The sequence below is a fragment of the Pelobates fuscus genome, chromosome 1 (genome assembly GCF_036172605.1).
Source record: "Pelobates fuscus isolate aPelFus1 chromosome 1, aPelFus1.pri, whole genome shotgun sequence".
Taxonomy (NCBI): domain Eukaryota; kingdom Metazoa; phylum Chordata; class Amphibia; order Anura; family Pelobatidae; genus Pelobates; species Pelobates fuscus.
In genome coordinates, this window is record NC_086317.1 from 326491601 (window position 1) to 326514013 (window position 22413).

General features: G+C 43.7%; 1 protein-coding gene across 1 annotated transcript in view; it reads right to left on the reverse strand.

Annotated features, from left to right (window-relative positions):
- Positions 1–22413, reverse strand: part of COL4A2 (collagen type IV alpha 2 chain) — a 220372-nt gene that overhangs the window by 22167 nt on the left and 175792 nt on the right. Inside the window, exons 24-30 of the mRNA XM_063459834.1 lie at positions 20983–21089; positions 19548–19731; positions 19054–19101; positions 16997–17071; positions 7050–7157; positions 4970–5191; positions 128–289 (exon numbers count right to left, since the gene is read on the reverse strand). Of these exons, the coding sequence (XP_063315904.1) occupies positions 128–289; positions 4970–5191; positions 7050–7157; positions 16997–17071; positions 19054–19101; positions 19548–19731; positions 20983–21089 (906 nt within the window). The remainder of the gene's footprint in view (positions 1–127; positions 290–4969; positions 5192–7049; positions 7158–16996; positions 17072–19053; positions 19102–19547; positions 19732–20982; positions 21090–22413) is intronic.

The window sequence follows — 22413 nt, forward strand, 5'->3', positions numbered from 1 at the left end:
AGCTGCAGAATCTCACAGAATTCAGCTTCTTGAACTGTTATGCCATTAAATGTAACTACCCAATGCTTAGTCACTCACTTTATTTTTGAGTTTACTTAAAATATAGCACTAATTAGAATTATCTAACCTTGAAGTCCTGTTGTACCAACAGCACCAGCTGTTCCAGGTTTCCCAGGCATTCCAGGGAATCCAAAGGCTCCTTCAGGTCCTGGCAATCCAGTGGAGCCAGGGACTCCAGAATTACCTCGAGCACCTTTAAATCCAGGTGGTCCAGGTCTTCCATTAGTACCTAAAATGTAAAATGTTAATGCCGAGTATTTAATGTGCAAAGGATGGGAGGAGAGACCTGGATTGAATATATGACAATTATTTAATTGGTGCCATCACAAATGTGCCAAGCAATACAACAAAACAAGTTCAATACTATTACGCTGCTGCAAAAGTTAGATAACACCATTTAAAAAGACGGAAAATGAACAAATTTGTGGTTCAATTATAAAAGTCCTTCCAGTAGAAAACCAAACAAGATTATTGTTGGTAATCTTACCAATGTCCATATATTCACTTTTTGCCAGTATGCTAGTAGGGTAGTAACAAAGCGTACTCTGCTATTAGATAGTGTCATTGTACTGTTTATGAAGGATTTCATAATTATGGTCTACAATGGTTTTTTTTTTTAGACTTTATTAAGAAAATATTCCACCAGAAAGAATACATTGAGATTTCTCTGAAGAAGTAAGCTTATCATCTGTCCTTTCTGAGGCAAGGGCTATGAAGTAAGTAACAGGAAGTGGATTGTGAGACACAGGTATACAGGTAGCCAGAGTGAGCACACTGCTCAGGTAGTGTGAGCTGTAGATGCATATGCTACTTTCCTATTGTCTAAGACAGGGGCTTCCCAACTCAGTCCTCAAGTACCCCCTACCAGTCCAGGATTTAGGGATACCCTGCTGTATCTAAAGTGTTTTTTTTTTGTCTTTCTAAAAATACCTTAGACACAACTGGGTAATCCCTAAATCCTGGACTGTTAGGGGGCACTTGAGGACTGGGTTGGGAACCATGGTCGTCCGCAGGGGGGGCCAAGGATTGTTCAGCTTGTGCTGGTATTTTTAATTTTTTTTGTCAATCTTTATTTTATTTGTGCATAATAAGAACACATAGGTTTGCACTGCCACCAGGATTAACAGGGCAGTGCTGAGGCAGTGTCAATGACAGTGTGATCGGCATACCCTGTACTAGTTGTTATTGCAGGCTAGGATAGAACGATTACTCAGTTGCTTATTATTTAATATAGGCTAGGACCAGGTTATGGCATATAAAAACTGAACAGAGGCAAAGTAATAGGGTTCTGTCAACGTTAAGTACATCAGGCTAGGTTTAGCGAGTAACTCGATTAATATGAGATGGAGCCTATACATCAACATTGCGCCTTGCCATATGTGGTGCTTCAGTAGTTAAGCAATTAGTTACAAGCACTTCCTCGGACCCAGATCAACTAGCAATGCCTCCCACCTCCCGACATAAAGACACAACAGTATTAGCTAGTTAAGTGCAGATCCCCATATTCCTGACTAGTAGCTGGTAAAAACGACTGAGTCACTAAGCACTCCCTATATGTTGGAAGTCTCTTATATTTAGACAGTGTTTTATGCTTGCCGCTGCTATTCAAGGTTACAGTCATGTTCATGTTCCGCCGGTTACCCCGCTAGGAGTAGTAGTGGGGACGCCGGATTATCCAGTGGGTTGTGGAGCATTGTTGTGCCCATTCGCTTGTAGCCTAGTGGATGTTGTCCGCCCGTTCCGCTTTGCGGCTTGGTGGAGAGACTGTTGCTTTGGGTCTCAGTGCCGGTAAGAGGGTATAGTAGCGTTGTCGCATGTAGGTCATATGAGTCTCTGCATTATCGGTGCCCCCTGTGAGTTTATTGCAGTCCAGATGTAGGTTGGTCGTTAGTTGGCGGCGCGTTCTCACCAGGGGTGGCTGTGAGTGGTTAGCCTTTCTTTGCTTGGGTGCTTTGCTTGGTCGCTATAGTAGTGGCTTGTTGCTTGCCATAGTAGACGGCGGACCAGCTTGTTCCCGGAGGTCGCATGGCTCCCTTCTGGCTCGGGGAGAAGGCATGCCCTCCCTCTGGCCTTGGCGCTTCTGTCATCCGCCATTTTAGTTGAGGCGTTTGGGCCACGAGGCTGGGTGGTAATGTGCCTGGCCCCGGGTTGCGCTGTCTCAGTTTGGTTCCCACGGTGCGGACCGGGATCACCCCCACCGGTCCAGAGGTGGGGGGGAACGGGGCCAGATCCACCTGGTTGCCGTCCTCTGGTTGGGTCCGTTTGGCAGGATAGTGGGGCAGCGGCCGTCCGCCCCACTCACCACCGGAGTAGGCCCCAATTAGGGCATCAAGGGTCTCTCCTTCTGGGGACTGTAGCTCGGGGAACCAGCCTCAGCCTGGATCCAGTGTCCCCTGTACCCTGAGGACAGGTGCTGGCGGTCCTTGGTATGGTTAAAAATCGTAGTTTTATGGCTATTTAGGTAGTAATTTGTAGGAGCTGAGCTGCCATGCTGCCTTCCAGCTCGGCGGTCCGGACCCCCCATGCCGGTATTTTTATTTTCAGATTGATAATACACTGTAATACCGGCGCCGGCCAGTAGTGTTTGGAGAGAGGCAGGGATAGGAAGCTACATCTTATCCCTGCTTCTCTCTCCTGACTGAATCCGCAGGGGAGCAGCACAGAGTACAGCCAGAAACTCCCAAACTACAGAGACAGCCTACAGATCAGGTAAGTGAGGGATGGGGGTGTGGGGGGCGGGAGGGGGAAGACAGCCCTCAGATCAGGTAAGTGAGGGATGGAGGGGGACAGCCTATAGATCAGGTAAGTGAGGGATGGGGAGAGACAGCCTATAAATCAGGTAAGTGAGGGATGGGAGGGGGGAGGAACATCCTGCAAATCAGGTAAGTGAGGGATGGGGGGGGGGTGAGACAGCCTATAGATCAGGTAAGTGAGGGATGGGGTGGCAGCCTATAAATCAGGTAAGTGAGGGATGGGTGGCAACCTATAGATCAGGTAAGTGAGGGAATGGGGGTGGGGGGTGCAGCCTACAGATCAGGTTAGTGAGTGATGGGGGGGATCCACCTACAGATCAGGTACATGAGGGATGGGCGGGGGGGAGACAGCCTATATATCAGGTAAGTGAGGGATGGGGGAGACAGCCTTCAGGAAGGGTCAGCAAGGAGCTGGAAGGGGCAGCAAGGAGCAGGAAGGGACAGAAAGGTAAAGGAGCAGAAAGAATCAGAAGGAGCACAAAGGTAAAGTAGGAGAAGGAGCAGAAAAGGGTAGCATGGAGCTGGAAGGGGCAAAAGGATCGCAAAGGTAAAGTAGGAGAAGGAGCAGGAAGGGACAGCAAGGAGCAGAAAGGGCAGAAAACAGAGGTAAAGTAGGAGAAGGAGCAGAAATGGTCTGCAAGGAGCAGAAAGGGATCAGAAAGCGAAAGGAGCAGAAGGGCGCAAAAGAAGCAGAAAATAGCAGAAAGGTAAAGGAGCAGAAGGAGCCAGGGAGGAGAGAAGACTGTCAGAAGAAAAAGAAGACTGTGTCAAATGAATGAGAAGAAAAGGAAATTGGAGCAGGAAGGACAATTGAAGAGAACACTCCACTTTATTCTGGACACCACATCATAAGGCTTTGGTACCTGGGCCTGGCAGGGAAACTTTGGACCTTCTCATTGCCCCAGGTTAAAAGAAGTATCAGTGTTAATGTGTTCACTTTTATTTACTGAGTGTCAGGAAGCACAGAGTGCTGCTTGGTAGGAATGCCGCTGATTGGCTAGAGCGGTCAGCTGGCACTCTAAGCCAATCAGTAGCTCCCCATTCATAAAAAAGTTTAACATTTTTATGAACCGGGAAACTGGCAGTAGGACTGGGAGTTGAGCTTGACTCCATCCTCAACCCGAAAAGGCCCCACAAGCTCATCTTTGATGATACCAGCCCAAACCAGTACTCCACCTCCACCTTGCTGGCGTCTGAGTCAGACTGGAGCTCTCTGCCCTTTACCAATCCATCCATCTGGCCCATCAAGACTCACTCTCATTTCATCAGTGCATAAAACCTTAGAAAAATCAGTCTTGAGATATTTCTTGGCCCAGTCTTGACGTTTCAGCATGTGTGTCTTGTTCAGTGGTGGTCGTCTTTCAGCCTTTCTTACCTTGGCCATGTCTCTGAGTATTGCACACCTTGTGCTTTTGGGCACTCCAGTGATGTTGCAGCTCTGAAATATTGCCAAACTGGTGGCAAGTGGCATCTTGGCAGCTGCACGCTTGACTTTTCTCAGTTCATGGGCAGTTATTTTGCGCCTTGGTTTCTCCACACGCTTCTTGCGACCCTGTTGACTATTTTGAATGAAACGCTTGATTGTTCGATGATCACGCTTCAGAAGCTTTGCAATTTTAAGAGTGCTGCATCCCTCTGCAAGATATCTCACTATTTTTGACTTTTCTGAGCCTGTCAAGTCCTTCTTTTGACCCATTTTGCCAAAGGAAAGGAAGTTGCCTAATAATTATGCACACCTGATATATGGTGTTGATGTCATTAGACCACACCCCTTCTCATTACAGAGATGCACATCACCTAATATGCTTAATTGGTAGTAGGCTTTCGAGCCTATACAGCTTGGAGTAAGACAACATGCATAAAGAGGATGATGTGGTCAAAATACTCATTTGCCTAATAATTCTGCACTCCCTGTAAAGCTAAAACCAAAAGAGCTAATGTAATAAATAATGAAATCTCAAAAGGTTTGTATTGGTTAAAGCCAGATATATAGGACTTGGTAATATTTAATTTTCATAACGAATCTGAAAACTAGTTTGGCAATATGGCTATTCACACTGCAAACTATGGTTTCTACACAATCACTGGTGTAAAACAATGCAATGGTGTTATTAATAAGACTGAGAAGTGGTGTTAGAAATGTAGAAATTATGTACCTTGAGTGCCTGGAATTCCTTGATCGCCTTGTCTACCCTTCAGACCTGGAAAACCAGAAAGTCCCATATCTCCACGGACTCCAGAAGGTGCTCCTAATACATCACCTGCAGTCCCTTTCTCTCCATCCAATCCCATTAAACCAGGTTTTCCTGAAGGACCAGGCACCCCTGGGAGTCCAGGCAACCCAGGTCTACCTCTATCTCCCCTGGGCCCAGGAAATCCTGTGGGAGCAATAAGAAATTTACAATTTACAAAGAATCTCAATGAGATAGTAACATGACAAAGAAGGAAGGTGGAAAGAGAGAAGTCATTGTAAGTGGCATATCTAGAGCTCTGACATTTAAAAAAAAAATTAATTTTGTACCAGCGCTATAATCTTGGATATAAGTTCTAAATATCACAATGTGAGTGAAATATTCAATACAACCAGCTAAAACACCTGTTCTTATCTTATAGTATGGACATATCAAAGAAAATCTAACGGCGAAGCGCTTAGTGTCAATATAGTGCAAGTTTTATCTATTAGGCTTGTGCAATGAATTCAGCAGTAACCATGCATATATACCTTTTATAGGTGTATATTAGATTCTAAGTAAAAATAGAGTGGAGTAACATATAAGAGGGATCAAAGTACCTGTCTTAAACAAACAGGTGATATCAAGAGGTACAATAATTATAACGAGAATCTCCTAAAAAGAAATATAAAAAAAACTCTAAAACTATGATTCTCGTTATAATTATTGTACCTCTTGATATCACCTGTTTGTTTAAGACAGGTACTTTGATCCCTCTTATATGTTACTCCACTCTATTTTAACGCTATATATATTAGGGTATCAGTAATTTTTAGGACATGTTTATTTACATTATGCATATAGTCATTCATAAGTTGTGTATGTACAGTATTAGTCTTCTGACATTAGATATCCTCTTTATGTCTGGCCCGATATCTTCTGGATCCGGAAATTAGAGCAACAACCAGTGGAACGCATATTGAAACGCACCACCGGAAGTGGCAGCGGCAAACAACGCGGAAGTAACAGAAATTAACCGCAAGACCGGAAAGAACGTACCAACATAGGAGAGAGGTTTGAAACGCAGGGCATCCCCGTTCTAATGGTGATTAGCCCGCGAAAATAGAAACCTGAGATTAATTAATTCCCTCATTAGAGGGGTATATATAGCAGGAAAGAAGACCAAGGGAGACTACAGAGACTTTTTTCTACCCAGCTGAGGAAACCTTTGAGGCGAAACGCGTCCTGGGATCTGTGAGCATAGGACTCTTTATTATTGGACTTCCATTTGCCTGTTTTATGTGTGTTTTTATTACATATTTTATTGATATTTGGTTGTAATAAAGTATATATATATATATATATATATATATATATATATTTTTTTTAAACTTACACACCTAAGGCATTTTTTTCCTGCTATTGAAAAGAAGGAATGTGGTCCTTAACCACATATGCTATCAGATTTGAGCCTAATTGGAAGGCTCAGGGTTTGTGAGTACGTTTTACCCTTATATCTCACCATTTAAAGGAACATTGCAATATTGCACCATATATGTTCTCTTTTAAAATACAGGATAAAGACATTAAGTTCATCTCCTAAAAGAAGGGAAAGGGTTGCCTCAACGGACCCCAAAAGTGCATTAATTGAGCTATACCCTTTAGCTCATTAAATTGTGAGTGGTGATTTGTCTTCATCTTTTATATTCCATTTTTCATACAGTCTATACTATGATGTGTTTCTATTTTATGTTTTAAAGGAGCGATACATTGTACTTAGACTCTACTATACACCTATAAAAGGTATATATGCATGGTTACTGCTGAATTCATTGCACAAGCCTAATAGATAAAACTTGTACTATATTGACACTAAGCGCTTCACCGTTAGATTTTCTCTGACATTTTAAGGCAGTTCATATTGCACCACATAGGGTCTTGAGACATACATAACTATTGTTTGTTGGAAGCCTAAAAATGAAAAGACTTGCTTGTAAAAAAGAGAAAGGGATAATACACACAGGAAACCATGTGCAGCACCTTGCAAAGTTTAAGCAAAAGTTACCTTGTGGACCAGGCAGACTTTCTGTCCCAGGGTCCCCTTTGGTTCCTCTAATGCCCCAAGCGCCATCTTCACCTTGTGCACCAGGCTGTCCTTTTTGTCCTTTTACACCTTGTGTCAAAAAGGTAAAACATACATCACTGATGGATTATCGATAAATACTAAAAGAGTATACATAGGAAGCTCAGAGTAAATTTAAATCAAAACCCTACTGCATATATAGAAATGCAATGCTACTTGTCCCATTATTTATTTGTTACATTTCAGCACATTCTGTCCCATATAGGACACTTTCTGCAACTCAAAGAATTGATATTAACATTAACATTAATAATACAAACACATATTCAGTTGCACAGTTAAAATAAACTTGTCTCCAAGTAAGGAAGTTCAGATCCTAGAGAAAACCCATAATAAGCACAGGTTTAATGAATGTCCCATTTTCCCTGGTATATCAGGCACAAGATCAGAATGTTTAGTTCCTGCACTTGCTAATTAGTTTTAAATATATCCCTGCCTGACCCCCTCACATGTGTTTTAGGATAAGTACGCAATTAAATTTGAAATAAAATTTTCCAACAACATGTGAGTTGTCATTATATGTGCTTTCACCTGTTTTATGTAAGATGTTTTAAAATTACACTACAATTTGGTTCACCTCCTATTTTGTAATGAAGCATCTGCTAAACAGTTTTTATTTCTGGTATCAAAGCTGTTTATTGAGCAGGACATAAATATTTAGAAACATGCAGAAAGGTGCAACGTGTAGCGTGGACGTGCAGGTCCAAACATGTCAATACAAACGTAGTATACAATGATATACATCATTACATCTTTCCATAATGCAGGTTAGAGATCAGCGAAATGTGCAATGTAGCGGAATGTTGGCTAAGACAGTGTCTTGACTGACTCTCAGCCTCAGTTGGCATGGTGGTGACTCACAGACATTGAAACATCAATCAATGAACAATATTGAACAGATAGAAAGCGTACAGTAAAAGCATCACGGCTTTAGATATGCGGAGTGTCTTTTAGTCACTTTGACCGTGAACAGAAAGTACCGTATACTACCCGTCTGTATAGGGGCAAGTTTATGAGGTTGGAGAAGAGAAACTGTGGGGAGAAGGGGGAGGGAATGGAGGTCAGGAGCTAGCCCAACTGCCTAGAGTTTGCGGTTCCCCCAGCCTTTGGGGATGGTCCCAGTAGCGATTAGGTATATCAAAGGTGTGTTTCACAGAATGGTAGCCCTGAAACGGGGTAAAAGTGCTTCAACTCTATCTCTTATGGCAGTGCCTCCTTCCCTGCCCCCCTATCCCGCACTGACACGTACACCAGCCACGACCCCCACCTCTTCACATGCTTCTCCTCAGCTCCCAGCAGCGATTCCTGCACTGACTCCGCCATGTATATCTCCTCCACCCTTTCCATTCATTGCCCCATCGTGGGGGTCATGTTCTGCTTACAATGTAGTGGGATCAAGACTTTCGCGGCATTCAGCAGGTGTCAAAGTATAGATTTTCTGTAGGCCGTAACTGTAGTTGGCATGGAGTGTAGGAGAACTGTTTCCATGTCAAAACATCCCGTGTCGCCAAGAATCTCCTCCGTTTTCCGTTTCACTGCCTCCCAGAAAGGCATAATGCGTGGGCATTCCCACCATATATGCGGTATCATTCCCAGTTCCTCTCTGCATCTCCAGCAAATATTAGGCACAGCTGGAAAAATTCTATGTAGGCTGTCGGTTGTTCTGTACCAGAACGCAAGAAATTTATAGTTGGTCTCCTGATATTTGGAACTCGAGGAGCATTTGTGGTGGAGGATTATGATCTTCGCCCATTGAACCGTAGTGAACGACTTATCAAGAGTACATTCCCAACATCGGCAGAAAGTATCCCTATTCTCCAGATGTCCCACAAGAAGGTGCTGGTATATATCAGGTCTTCAGCGTTTGAGCCACTGTTAAGGTCGGATCAAAAGCCGCTTGTGCGGGCCTTTTCGATTTCCACACTACCGTAACAAGGGATGGGTGCAAGTGACCCTTATCGAGTTCAACCCATTGTTCATGTGTCGGGTGGGTATGCCATTTCAGTATCCTCTGTAGGACAGTCACAGGGTGATATTTGCGTAAGTCAGGGAGTGCCAGACCATCCCAGGCTCACAGCAGGCATAGTAGTTCGTGACAAAGTCATAACTGGCCACCACTCCAGACGAAGCGTATCATAGCGGAGTGTAGGAATGTGAAGTAGGCCGTAGGTAGGGCTACAGGGATTGTTTGGTAGAGGTAGAGGATCCGGGGTAGGATGTTCATCTTGAGTATTGGAAAATGTTAATTACCTCACATTTGGACATGATCAATTTAAATCCAGAGGTCTCGCCATACAACCCGAACAGTTCCACCAGATGGGGCAATGTAGTCTCTGGGTCTTTTACAAAAAAAACGGGAGGTGGTCCGCATTTGGCGTAGGCGCCCTCCGGGAGAAACCCTGGATCCTATCCAATTTTTGCACAGCCTCCAGGAATGGCTCAAGGGTAAGTGCAAACAGCATAGGAGAGAGGAGCATCCCTGCCTTGTATCATTCCTATTTCTGAAGGCGCCAGTAAGCACGCCGTTCACTCGCACCTTTGCGCTGGGGCAACTATAGAGCACACCAATACATTTCAGCATGTTCCCACCAAGGCCTAACTTCCGTAGTGTAGCCATGAGGAATGACCAATTCACCCGATCAAATGCTTTCTCTGCATTGGTTGATGGGAGGAGGATCCAGTGGTGGATTGACAGAGCTCTAAGGGTACTATCCCTAGCCTCTCTCCCGGAGATAAACCCCGTTTGATCCAGGTGAACAATCCTCGGTAACATTATTCCAATTCTATTGGACTAAATCTTTGTTAGTCTACATGAGTAGGGAGATTGGCATGTAAATGCCACAGAGTTCAGGATGTGTGCCCGGCCTCAGGAGTATAGTTGCTAGTGGCTGCTAGTAACTGGTGATGGAATTGGATATCCGTTATGAGGGCATTAAAAGCTTGTGTGAGTTTTGGAATCAGTATAAGTCTGAGCTTTTTATAGTAGTCCAAGGTGAAGCTATCTGGACCCGGTGCATGCCCCCAGGGCCGGCGCGTCTATAAGCGCACAGCTCTCCTCTCCTGTCGGTCACTTCTTGTAGCGTGGCCAAGTGCCAAACTTCAGTGCCACGGACTGTGTGGAGGGGGCGGGGATATGAACACGTCATATCCCTGCTCCCTCTGTAGCACACAGCGCGGCTGGTGCCCAGCAGGGGCATAGCTACCGCCGGCCCCCTTCTCATCAGCATGGGAGGACTTCCTCCCAAGAAGACTGGAGCTACCTCAGGCAGCACTTTGGATCCCAGGTAAGCCACCCTCCTGAACCTGTCTGTCAGTGTGTCTGTGTGTGTATATGTCTGTCTGTCAGTGTGTGTGTGTGTGTGTGTGTGTGTATATGACTGCCTGTCAGTGTGTGTGTGTAAATATGTCTGTATGTCAGTGTGTCTCTGTGTGTATATGTCTGTCTGTCAGTGTGTGTGTGTGTGTGTGTATGTCTGTCTGTCAGTGTGTCTGTGTGTATCTATATGTCTGTCAGTGTGTGTATGTATGTCTGTCTGTTAGTGTGTCTTTGTGTGTTTTTGTATGTCTATCATTGTGTATGTGTGTATCTGTATGTCTGTCAGTGTGTATCTATGTGTCTGTCAGTGTGTCTGTATGTCAGTGTGTGTTTATCTGTATGTCTGTCAGTGTTTGTGTGTATCTGTATATGTGTGTGTATCTGTGTGTCTGTCTATCTGAATGTGTATCAGTTTGTGTATATGTGTATCTGCATGTGTGTCAGTGTGTGTATCTTTGTGTATGTGTATCACAGTGTGTGCGTGTGTGGCAGTGTATGTGTATATGTGCATATATCTCAGCATTCAAACACCAACACTACACACAAATAAACACCTGCATGCAAACGTCAACACAACATACAAACACACCCCTGCATTCAAATGTCAACACTACATACAAACACACCTCTGTATCAGACACCAAAATTATATATAAACACAAACCTTTGTTCAAAAAACAACACTACACATAAATGCATGCTTGCATTCAAACGCAAACACTACATACAAACACACCCCTACAATAATACAAACATACTCCATACAAACACATGCTTACAGTCAAACACACAAATACTGCTCCATGCTAAATACAATCCTGCAAGCATGGGGAATCGGTAGAGCCCCAGCTTTCAAAGCATTGTTGAAGTTGCACGACAGATGGGGATCTATCTTTTAGCCATCCTGTGTACATACACAGACCGTCATACAGAGACATACAGTCTGTGTATGTATTCAAAAGGAATAAACGCAGGCAACACTCCAATAGTAAGGATGGTATATTTATTGATAGGTGAACCACCCCAAAGAAAGTGCGACGTTTCGGCTCAGCAGTCACACTTTCTATGGGGTGGTTCACCTACCAATAAATATACCATCCTTACTATTGGAGTGTTGCCTGCGTTCATTCCTTTTGAAGACTTTACTGGTGGATCCAGCGATGTCCGCCTGACACGGAGCATCAACCACTGTGGATGGCCGGAGCATTTACACGGTATCAGTGTGCAGGGTTCTTTGTCTGTGTATGTATGTCTCTGTATGCCTTGTCTGTATGTCTCTTTATGAATGTCTGTGTATGTATGTCTCTGTATCATTGTGCATGTATGTCTCTATATGCCTATCTCTATGTTTCTTTATGTCTGTGTCTGTATTTCTGTGTGTGCCTGTGTCTGTATGAATATATGTCTGTGTTTGTACGACAATGTACCTGTATGTGTAGATTGTATGACTGTGTTTGTTTGATTGTGTGCCTTTTATGACTGTGTGTCTGTATATCTTTGTGACTGTGTGCCTGAATAATTATGTCTGTGTGCTTGTATGGTTGTGTGTCTGTATGTTTGTGTATTTGTGCATGTATGTATTTTTGCCTGTAGCTATGTCTATGTGGGAGAAAAAGAGAGATAGATAGGGGCTGGGGGGAAGAAAGAGACAGAAAGGGGTTGGCGGGGAAGTAAGAAACACATAAGAGGGGTTGTAGGAGACACACTAAAGGGGGGTGTAAGGCACAAAGGGGCCAAAGGGGTAAGACATTCAAGAGAGTGGATATGCAACACTAATGTGGGTAAGAAATTCAAAAGGGGGCTACGAGACACAGAGGTGAAGGTGTATTTTTTTTGGGGGGGGGGAGGGGGGCATCAAAATGCATCTTCGCCTGTGTAGTCAAAAATCCTAGCACCGGCCCTGCATGCCCCGTTTTAGCAGCCTTGATTGCACTCCGGTTGCAGTCTCGTAGCTGTTTTCTAGGTATCGTCGTATCTTATCCTCTCTGTCCGCTATGTCTTCCAGTCGATTGTGGTATGTTGTATAAGGATGAGTAGAAGGAGCGAAATTCTGAGGTAATCTTGTCTGGGAATTGGGTAACCGTGCCGTCGGTGGTCCGCAACTTGTGAACTTGGACGAGAGCTCGGGGACCTTTGAGCATCCTTGCCAACAACTTCGCTCATTTGTTAGCATGTTGAAAGGCCTTCGATCGCTGTAGAGATCAGAAATATCTGTGGATTATGTGTGTGTAATTGCAGACGTGCCTCCAGCAATTCACCGTATGCCGCCACGAGTTGGCAACGTTTGTGCTGTGCCTCGAGGGTCGTGATTTTCTCCACGAGTTTGATTGTCTGTTGTTGTGAGTCTCTCTTTTTCTTGGAAGCTAAGCGCATCAATGTACCCCTGATTACGCTTTTGTGAGCTTCCTACATGGTGGTAGCTGTAAGTTTGCCCACGTGTTCAGCTCAGAGTAGGAGGTGAAAGCGTCGGATACTTGTTCTCTCACTTCCAGATCTAAAAAAAGGGAATCGCGAAGGCGCCACGTCCAGGTAGCCGGGCGTGTCCTTGGGGAATCCCTCTCCAGGGTTACCGGGCTGCCATAGGGCAGCCCCTATCGCCAGCTGTTCTTGTTGTAGAAATATATAGTTGATTCTCGAATATCGTCTATGGGACGTGAAATAGTGGGTATGTTCCTTATCCTCGTATGCTCCGTAAGTCGGAGTCTGTTGAACTAAAGTGATGGTGGCCGCGGTGTCTCGGAGGCCCTGAGCAGTCTTGCCATTAATCATTACCAACTGGCTTTTGGTTGTTTGTATTTGCCGCCTGTACAGGGTTGGCCTCATGTAGGAATCCCAGGGGTTCCTCCTGAGTCAGCTCCCGGGCTTCCCAGGTGGTAGTCCACGCAGTGTGCAGCCGAACGTTGGTTGGGGATCCCTGGCCGGGTCCAGTTGGATCTGGGTGGTTCCAGGGGACAATCTTTGTGGTAGTATCCCACTTGCTTGCACCGGTAGCAGCGTGGACCGGTCATCTGGGGTGGTCTACACACCGCTGGAGAGGGTCGTGGAGGAGGTTGATAGCTCCCCTTGTGATCAGTGCTGGGGACTCGATTCGGGAAGGTGAGACTGCTCCAGCCTACGAGCATCTGTGAACTCGTCTGCGAGCCTGGCTGCTTTGGAGAGAGTAAGGGGTCAACGGTCTCTCACCCAGTCTTTAATGTCAGATGGAAGCAGGTTGAAAAACTGCTCCAGTAACATCAACTGCAACAAGTCTTCCAACGTGGTAGCCTGACAGCCATTAATCCAGTGGGTGGCCGTTCGGCAAGCCCACTCCGTGTAAGAGTCATTATCTGTTTTTCTGGAGTCTCTGAACTTTTGCCAGTACGCTTCGGGGGTTACTGCGTACCTGGCTAAGAGTGCTTCTTTCACCTGCTCATAGCTGTGTACTTCATGGTCTGGAATGGCTCTGAAGACATCCGCTGCCTTTTTAGACAATTTTCCTGCTAAAATAGGGACCCATTCCTCCTCCGCTACGTTGTGAAGGGCACATTGTTTCTCGAAATCGGCTAGGTAGCCGTCAATCTCGCCTGTGGCTTCGTCAAATGTTGTAAATGCGCTAAACGGTACTTTCCACGGTTCTGAGTTGAAGCTGGAACTCTTCGGTTAAACCGCTGCAGTTCGTTGCTCCACCAGTAGGCGTACTTGCAATTCGCCCTGTGCTCGTTCTTTGGCGTTCACATCATCAATAATTCTCCTGATGACTTTGGGAGAAGGGTTTGGCCTGAACAGTGCCAACTGTTCCCTTATCTCCCTCATTGTTTCGCTTTCGTTCGTGCGAACAGCCGGGGTCGCCGTGAACAAGTACTCTCCGTCCAGCTCCATCAGCTCACTGATAGTAAGACGCTTGGCTTTATTGCTGGCAATGCCCCCAAGAACCTCCAGTAATTCCTTTAAGGTGCTGCGCTTGAGTTGCGTGGTCCAGCCTTCCATCCACTGTACTCCAGTGCCAACCTTGGATTTTAACTCCAGGAAAAAGGGACAATCCCGCCGCTGCCACCACATGTGGCGGTCTGTCAAGGTATCACCACCACGGATACCCTTTTTCCAATATAAACAAGCAACTAATCCCACAGGTAAAATATAGCTGGTGTAGCATAACCCCCACACATGAGCCAAGGCTTAATGCTGGGAGATGACTGGTTTAATGGAAGTACAGGCATCAAATTTGTAAAGTCAGTAAATTCTTCCTCTGAGACATACCGTATATACTCGAGTATAAGTCAACCCGAATATAAACCGAGACACCTAATTTTGCCACAAAAAATTGGGAAAACGTATTGACTCTAGTATAAGCCTAGGGAGGGAAATCCAGCAGCTACTGGTAAATTTCTAAATAAAATTAGATTGCAATAAAATTACATTAATTGAATATTTATTTACAGTATGTGTATATAATGAATGCAGTGTGTGTGTTTGTGTGTAGTTTGTGTATATAATGAATGCAGTGTGTGTGTTTGTGTGTAGAGTGTGTATATAATAAATGCAGAATGTGTGTGTTTGTGTGAATGCACTGTGTGTGTATATAATGAATGCAGAGTGTGTGTATATAATGCAGAGTGTATGTTTGTATGAGTGTGTGTGTATATAATGCAGAGTGTGTGTTTGTATGAATGCAGTGTGTGTATATAATGAATGCAGTGTGTGTGTATATAATGCAGAGTGTGTGTTTGTATGAATGCAGTGTGTGTATATAATGAATGCAGTGTGTGTTTGTATGAATGCAGTGTGTGTATATAATGAATGCAGTGTGTGTTTGTATGAATGCAGTGTGTGTATATAATGAATGCAGTGTGTGTTTATAATGCAGAGTGTGTGTTTATAATGCAGAGTGTGTGTATATAATGCAGAGTGTGTGTGTGTTTGTGTAGAGAGTGTAAACTGTGTGGGGGGAGGGCCTTTTTATTATTAAAACAAATATATTTTAATATTATTATTTTATTTTAATATTATTTTTTTATTTTAATATTATTTTATTTTAATATTATAAAATGTAATTGTTTTATGTATTTTTTGTCCCCCCTCCCTGCTTGTTGCCTGGCCACGCAGGGTGGGCTATATGATTCCCTGGTGGTCCAGTGGTGTGTACTGTGCATGGGGGGGGAGGGCGGCAGCAAGCTGTTACTTACCTTTGTAGCAGCTCTGGTCAGCTCCCTTCACCTCCGTTAACTTCCGCTCACAGTGTAAGTCTCGTGGTCTGCGTGCCGCGTGGAGTGTTGTCACAGTAACCCGTGGCAACGCTCTGACGGCCGCGGGTTTCGCAAGACTTACACTGTGAGCGGAAGGGAACGGAGGTGAAGGGAGCTGACTGGAGCTACTACAAAGGTAAGTAACAGCTTGCTACCGGCCCTCTACAGGACCGCCGGGCTTGTAATGAGCCCGGCGATCCTGGTCTGTACTATGGCAATTTAAGTTGCCATGATACAGACACTGACTCGAGTATAAGCCGAGGGGGGCTTTTTCAGCACAAAAAATGCTTATACTCGAGTATATACGGTAATTGAGTCAGGAACTGTACAAACTCAATTATCTCCAGGGACAGAAAAGTATAAAAAATTTGGAACACCCCAAAAGTACTCCCAAAATACAGGGAAACCGCACAAAAGTCACATCCCCGGGTAACTGAGATCTGGGCAAACAAAATATCAAAAAAATCACCCAGACCCGTTTTGTAGTTTTGTATCACCATCGCGGGGATGTTTTGACCGGTCTGCCAGGAGGTTGAAGCCCAAAATAGTTCCAGGGAATTTGTGGCAAGAGCCGGTCTCCATTCAAAAACCACACAAGTTAGACAAAAGCAGATCAGTAGAGAATGCTCCCTGTGTTCGGTAGTACATGTCTCCCGAACGCCCTTCGTGTAGGTGTAGTGGAATGTGAGCGGGCAACAGGTCCATGATGACTGGTGTTCCCAGGAGTGCCTGGCCGAAATGAGGGAGCAACCCTGAGAGTCTGCGGGGGCTCTGGTAGTTTGTTGCGCCCCATGGGGTAGGTTGTCACTGCTGCAAATAGCTATTAGTAGGGTGGTGGTGAGGAGCTCGAGTCGCAGGCTTCCATACTGCTCGGACCTCAGACCATGCCCCCCTTCAAATACAGTTTTATGAATAAAATTTAAAATGAAGCATGCATTTATTCTGAAGACTTCTAACAGATCAAAGCAACAAACTGGTATACCATTTTTTAAAATGATCATAATTGTAGCGCATGTATGGCAGAATCTAACAAGTGCATCGTTTTACATTTATATTTAGACTACAAAGTATAGTTTATAAACATGTGGAATTATTCACTAGAATATAGTTAGAAATGGTGCACTAACCGTGGGGTGGGGGTAGGAGGCAAGACAGGGAGAGAACAAAGCAGTTGAAATTTTATATTTTATTATTTTCTGCATGTTTCTACGTTTCATTTATTATTATCATTTAGTTATATAATGTCAACAAGTTTTATGTACATAAATAATAACAAATGTATGGATGACAGTTTACAGATATTCTAGATTTGATAAGTGAACCTATTTTACCATTATATCCGAGCAGTCCTGGAGGCCCAGGAGCTCCATGTGGAGCTGGTGGTGAAATTAACTGGCAGCCAGAACCTGCAAAAAAAAAGTTTTTATAAATTAAAGATGGAAGTATAACCCCCTAGGTGAAGGAAAATGTAATTTACCAATGTTTCCAGCTTAATAATACAATAAAAAAAGAAGTAGAAATGCAATTGTTTTCAACCTCACCCATTGCTGAAAAGTTCATAAAATCCAGTACGTACCCATTAAATCTACATTGACAAATACCGGAGGTATAGTAGGTCAAACTCTATTGTTCAGTAACTTTAGGCATGGCACTGTCATAGGATGACACACCTTTTGCTGAAAGTCAGTTTGTGAAATTTCTGTCTTACTAGATCTGTCCCGGTCAACTGTAAGTGCTATAATTGTGGTGTAAGCATCTAAGAGCAAGAGCAGGTCAGCCATGAAGTGGTAAACCACGCATACTCACAAAGCACCTGTTGATTGCTGAAGTATGTAGCATGCAAAAATCATTGTTTGCTTTACTCACAACGGTGTTCCAAACCATCTCTGCAAGAACTATGTATGGGTTTTCATGTCTGAGCAGCTGTATACAAGCCTCATATCACTCAATGTCAAGCATTATGTGAAGGGATTAAAGCATGCAACAACTGACTCTGAAACAGTGGAAACGGCCTCTGGAGTGATAGACTATGTTTTACTATCTGGCAATTTAATGCATGAATCATGAGAAAGCAACCTACTGGAATGCATACTTGCAAGATTAGTGAATGTGGGATAATAATCTGGGGCTGTTTTCAGGGTGTGGACAAGGCAACTTAGTTCCCGTGAAGAGTTATCTGAATGCTTCAGGATAGAAAAGCATCTTAAACAACTGAGTACTTTCAACTTTGTGGCAAGAGTTTGGTGTAAGGCCCTTCCTGTTGCAGCATGACCATGTCTCTCTCCACAAAGTGAAATCCATGCAGAGATTTTTGGGTTTGGTGGCCTGTACCTCAATTCCACTGAACACCGATGGGATGAATGTGAATTCGAATTGTGAGACAGATTTTCTTATACAGCATCAGAACCTGACCTCACCAATGCTATTTTGGCTAGAAGAGCACTGTCAGGATAGTACAGATTCCCAACATGCAAATATATAACAGTATATAAGACAGTATGTATCACTGGTCCAGCTGGGCTCAACGTGATATAGCAAGAGAATAGTCAAAGAACAAAGTCACAGTTAAAGGACTACAGAATTTATACAGTCTGGGTAAATAAGCCAATAAGGTAAATATGGCCAGGATTACAGAGATCAGCAGGATAGTCAGGACAAGCCAAAAAAAATAGTCAGTAACCGGAAAAAGTCTGTAACTGGAAAATCTCAAACCACTCTTGCACTATTACAGACAACAACAGGACACAGACCTCCTAGTTGTTTGAGATTGTATAGACCAGCGTCTAATGTCATCAGAATGGCACCAGAAATTAATTGATGGGTGAAGCTGAAATGACACCATACCTGTATCATTTTAACTACATAATGGCATTAGCATTAGCATTTTACATCACTCTTGAAGCTGTAATGAAGGGAGGTGTCATGATTCTGGTGGTGGATAGAGGTAAGAATATTTGTGTCGTTATTCATGCAGGAGTGTGGCACAGCATCTTTTTTGTATTGACAACCAGATGGTAAAGTGAGGAGCAGAGTGGCCTGAGACAATGCAAATGCTAAAATGAAGCACTTAATCACAATTTGATGCTGGCTAGTGATAGGTATGCTGACATGAACAAATTCTCTAAGACATAATCCAAAATCTTGTGGACAGCCTTCTAAGAAGAGTGGTGGCTGTTTTACAATTTTATAATAATGCCCATTGTTTTGGAATGAGTTGTCCAACAAGCTCATATACAGTAGATGTGATGGCAAGTTGTCCACACACTTTTGGCAATATAATGTATTTTATGATAAATTTCAAGGAATACATGTTTCACAACTCTTTCCTTAGTGTTCCTAAATTATAACCAAAATGTGTCAGACAGATAGTGAAAGAACATTACTCTACCTTCTCTTCCAATCTCGTTCTCCTCACCAGAGTCTTGGTAGCAGTCACCTGAAAACACAAAGTTGTAGCAATCCATATAAACATAATCTGTTACCCAAAATACTAAATGACACATGATTTTCTGTTTGTTCTTTTATTCTGTTTGTGCCATGGCATGGTTAAACAAATGCAGTAAGGAGCCAGAGGCCATTGTAAACAGTTCAAGACAGCTAGAAGTAATTCAGATTTTTCAATTGAACCTGGATCTCTGTGTTTTAAGAGCTTGTTAATTATATTTTCCCAGGAACACGCCTTAGGACCAGGTTTGTTTTTTTTCAGTTTCCTAACTGAACACTGACAGAGTGCTGATATGTCTATAGAGATATATGCAGTTTGATAGCACAGTGCTACATGCTGGATTTAAAACTACATGTCAGACCTGTTTGCTACATCTTTTTCTGCAACTGTGATCACATGAGAGGAACGCATCAGAACACTGTGTATTTTCTAAATACCTTGTAAGCCCGGAGGACCTGGAAGTCCTGGCACTCCCCTGGCTCCTGGGCTCCCTGGTATTCCACGAAAACCTTTTGGTCCTGGAAGTCCTATTCCTGGTAGTCCTTTCTCTCCTCGATTGCCTTCAATGCCTGGGATTCCAGGAAAGCCATGATCGCCAGGTACTCCTTTAATACCATCACCCTGTACCAAATTAAATTTTAATAATGTGTTCCTTAACCATTATCACCCTAATAGCAATTTCATTAATACGGCACTGCATAATGAAAGGAACTATTTCTAAAAGCATTTTGCATAAATGAAAAGAATACTAGGCTGTTTACGTAACTCTGAGTACCAGGACTGGGCTTAGGCAAAACTTTTGATTGTCATCATTTAAAGAAGAAAAATGTCAATGCCATTTTCTCTCATAGTAACACACATTTGAGACTGTAGGTGTAAAACTGTTTATATCTTTATCTGTACTGTGTGTGCATACTGTGTGTATGTGTATACTCATATTCCTGTGTGTGCAATTTAAGGGTACAGTTATAGCCTCCATGACTAATGTAAAGTGAGTAGGAAGGATTGCACAGAGCTGCCCCACCACTTACCACGCTACAACAACTCCAGTGGTGTCTACTGAGCCACATCCTGCTTATGTTGGCTATAGATGTCTTTGAAAGAGGCATGTCAGCCTGGCATCCAAGTCAGACCCACACACAGAAGACCATACAGAGATCTCTGCTCAAGAACCCTCTTTATGATCCTAGTACCCTCTGCACAGCGAAAGTGAGTCTAATGATGTGCTCACACTGTGCTGGCCGAGCACAGTTCCTTGGTGTGCCTGGGTATTAAGAAAACCTGGAGAGAGGGACAAGACCATGGCTCAAGTCCTTTAGTTATGCATGGGAATGGTGTTCCTGAACTTTTTCCGCAACTTGAATGCCATTCCTGCTGAGGAAAAAGTCCCTTAACGGGCCAGTGGGAAGATCAAAGCTCTTTCGCACTGGCCCAGCAAGCTATCATGTTGGGTGGGGGATGGGAGGGCGGGGGTGTAATATCGTGTTTGAGAAGTGCTGGGAGGTCATTGGCTTCACCCCAGAGTGCTGCCATGGTAACCCATGGCAACACTCTGACGGTGAGTATGTTCCGGGCTTCAAGAGTAATAAAGACATATACCTTCCAGTCTCACTCCCTGCAGCACCAATAATCTAAATGCCCCCTCCTTGCAAGGTAAGTAGAGGCAGGGGGGGATATTTTTTTAATCATAATTATTAAAATAAAAATATTAGAGCCCCTATCACACTCTCTCCACATACACCAATAAATCTTGGATGAGTTACCAAAATGAAAGGGAGACCTGATGTAGTTATGCATAACACACATGTTATGTTTTGCTTTTGTTTTCCCTTTTATAAAGTAGAAATCAGCAACAGATAAGATTGTACTCACAGGAAGACCTGCTTGACCAGGAAGACCATCCAGTCCATCCTTCCCAGGAAATCCATCAAACCCTCCTGCACCAGGTGTGCCAGGGTTGCCAGGGTCTCCTTTTGCACCTTCAGACATAGTAAGATAAGCGATGGTCTAACAGGCATTCTAATAATAATTATTACAAACAAAAATCTCCATTGTTCTCTGAAACTCAGAGCAAGCACCATCAGTCTTTTGGAATGTCAAGGCAATAAAATAAAATAAATCTTCTTTAAAGGGACAGCTAAGTTTGGTGTTTACTGTTAATGTAATAGAGGTGATACATTAACAATTATGTAAAATAAATACATTAAAGTTAGATACCCCTGAATATTCAGAGTTTGCTGTGAATTGGCAGCTTCTTTATGGGCCTGAATGTAGCGGAGATTCAAAAGCTTATGTAACAATATTAATTTGAGGACTATGTTATGAGAGAGGAAGAGACAGATTTTAGGAATGGTAATTACCCAGGGAGACCATCAGTTTTCCTGAAGAGATTTGTTTTAAGGAACCTCTTAAGGATTAAAACTTGGAGAAAGTCTGTTGGAGAAGGGAGCCTATTTTAAATTAATTGAACGGCCCTCGTAAAATCCTGTAGGCTAGAGTTATCAGTTCAGGTGCGAGCAAAAGCAGGAGAAGGTTATTGGTAGCACAACATGACTGTGGTGTACCTATGAATTGGTGAAGAAATGTAATGGGCAGTAGAGTTTTGTAGGTATATGTATATATTTTTTAATTTTGATTTATTTCAATACAAAACTATACAAAAAAACACACATCATGCACTCTTAACCACTAATAGTAAAACAGTCGGAAATCAATACGATAATCTGTGGCGAAACCAACCTCGCCACTGTTCACTGGAGGAGCCTGGTTGCTCGCCTGCTCCCTTTGGACTATGGCCCTGCAGGTTAAATCGTTTATTTTCCCTGCCGAAAGTCTTATTCGTGCCTTTCTGCTGGGGTGTCGGTAGATTCCAACTACCGAACGGGGGCCGCCAATTGACCGCCCAGAAGCTGCGGTTAACCGCAGCTTAATTGATGAACGCTGGGTGGCCTTTGTTCGTTTGCCGAACACGTGGCAGCGGCCATTTTAAGTCCCGAACGGCCAGCGGTGTTCAGCGCTAACACTATGGAACTGAAAACGGACACTTACTTGCACGAACACCGCTGAGCCGTCCGCCCCCTGGTTCCTATTTGTGCCCTTGGTGTCGAACACCGGTTCAGTCGGTACTTTGGGATATGTGAATATGTTAACCCGGATAGATAAGCCAAGGAGCCCATTCGTGTAACGAAAGACTATGTGAAAGGCTTTGGCTCCATGGCATTTAAACTGTCTGTATGTGATCTGAGCACCATTCGGTAGTAATGTGCGCTCAGATCTAAGCTATCTGGGGATATGTAGAATGTG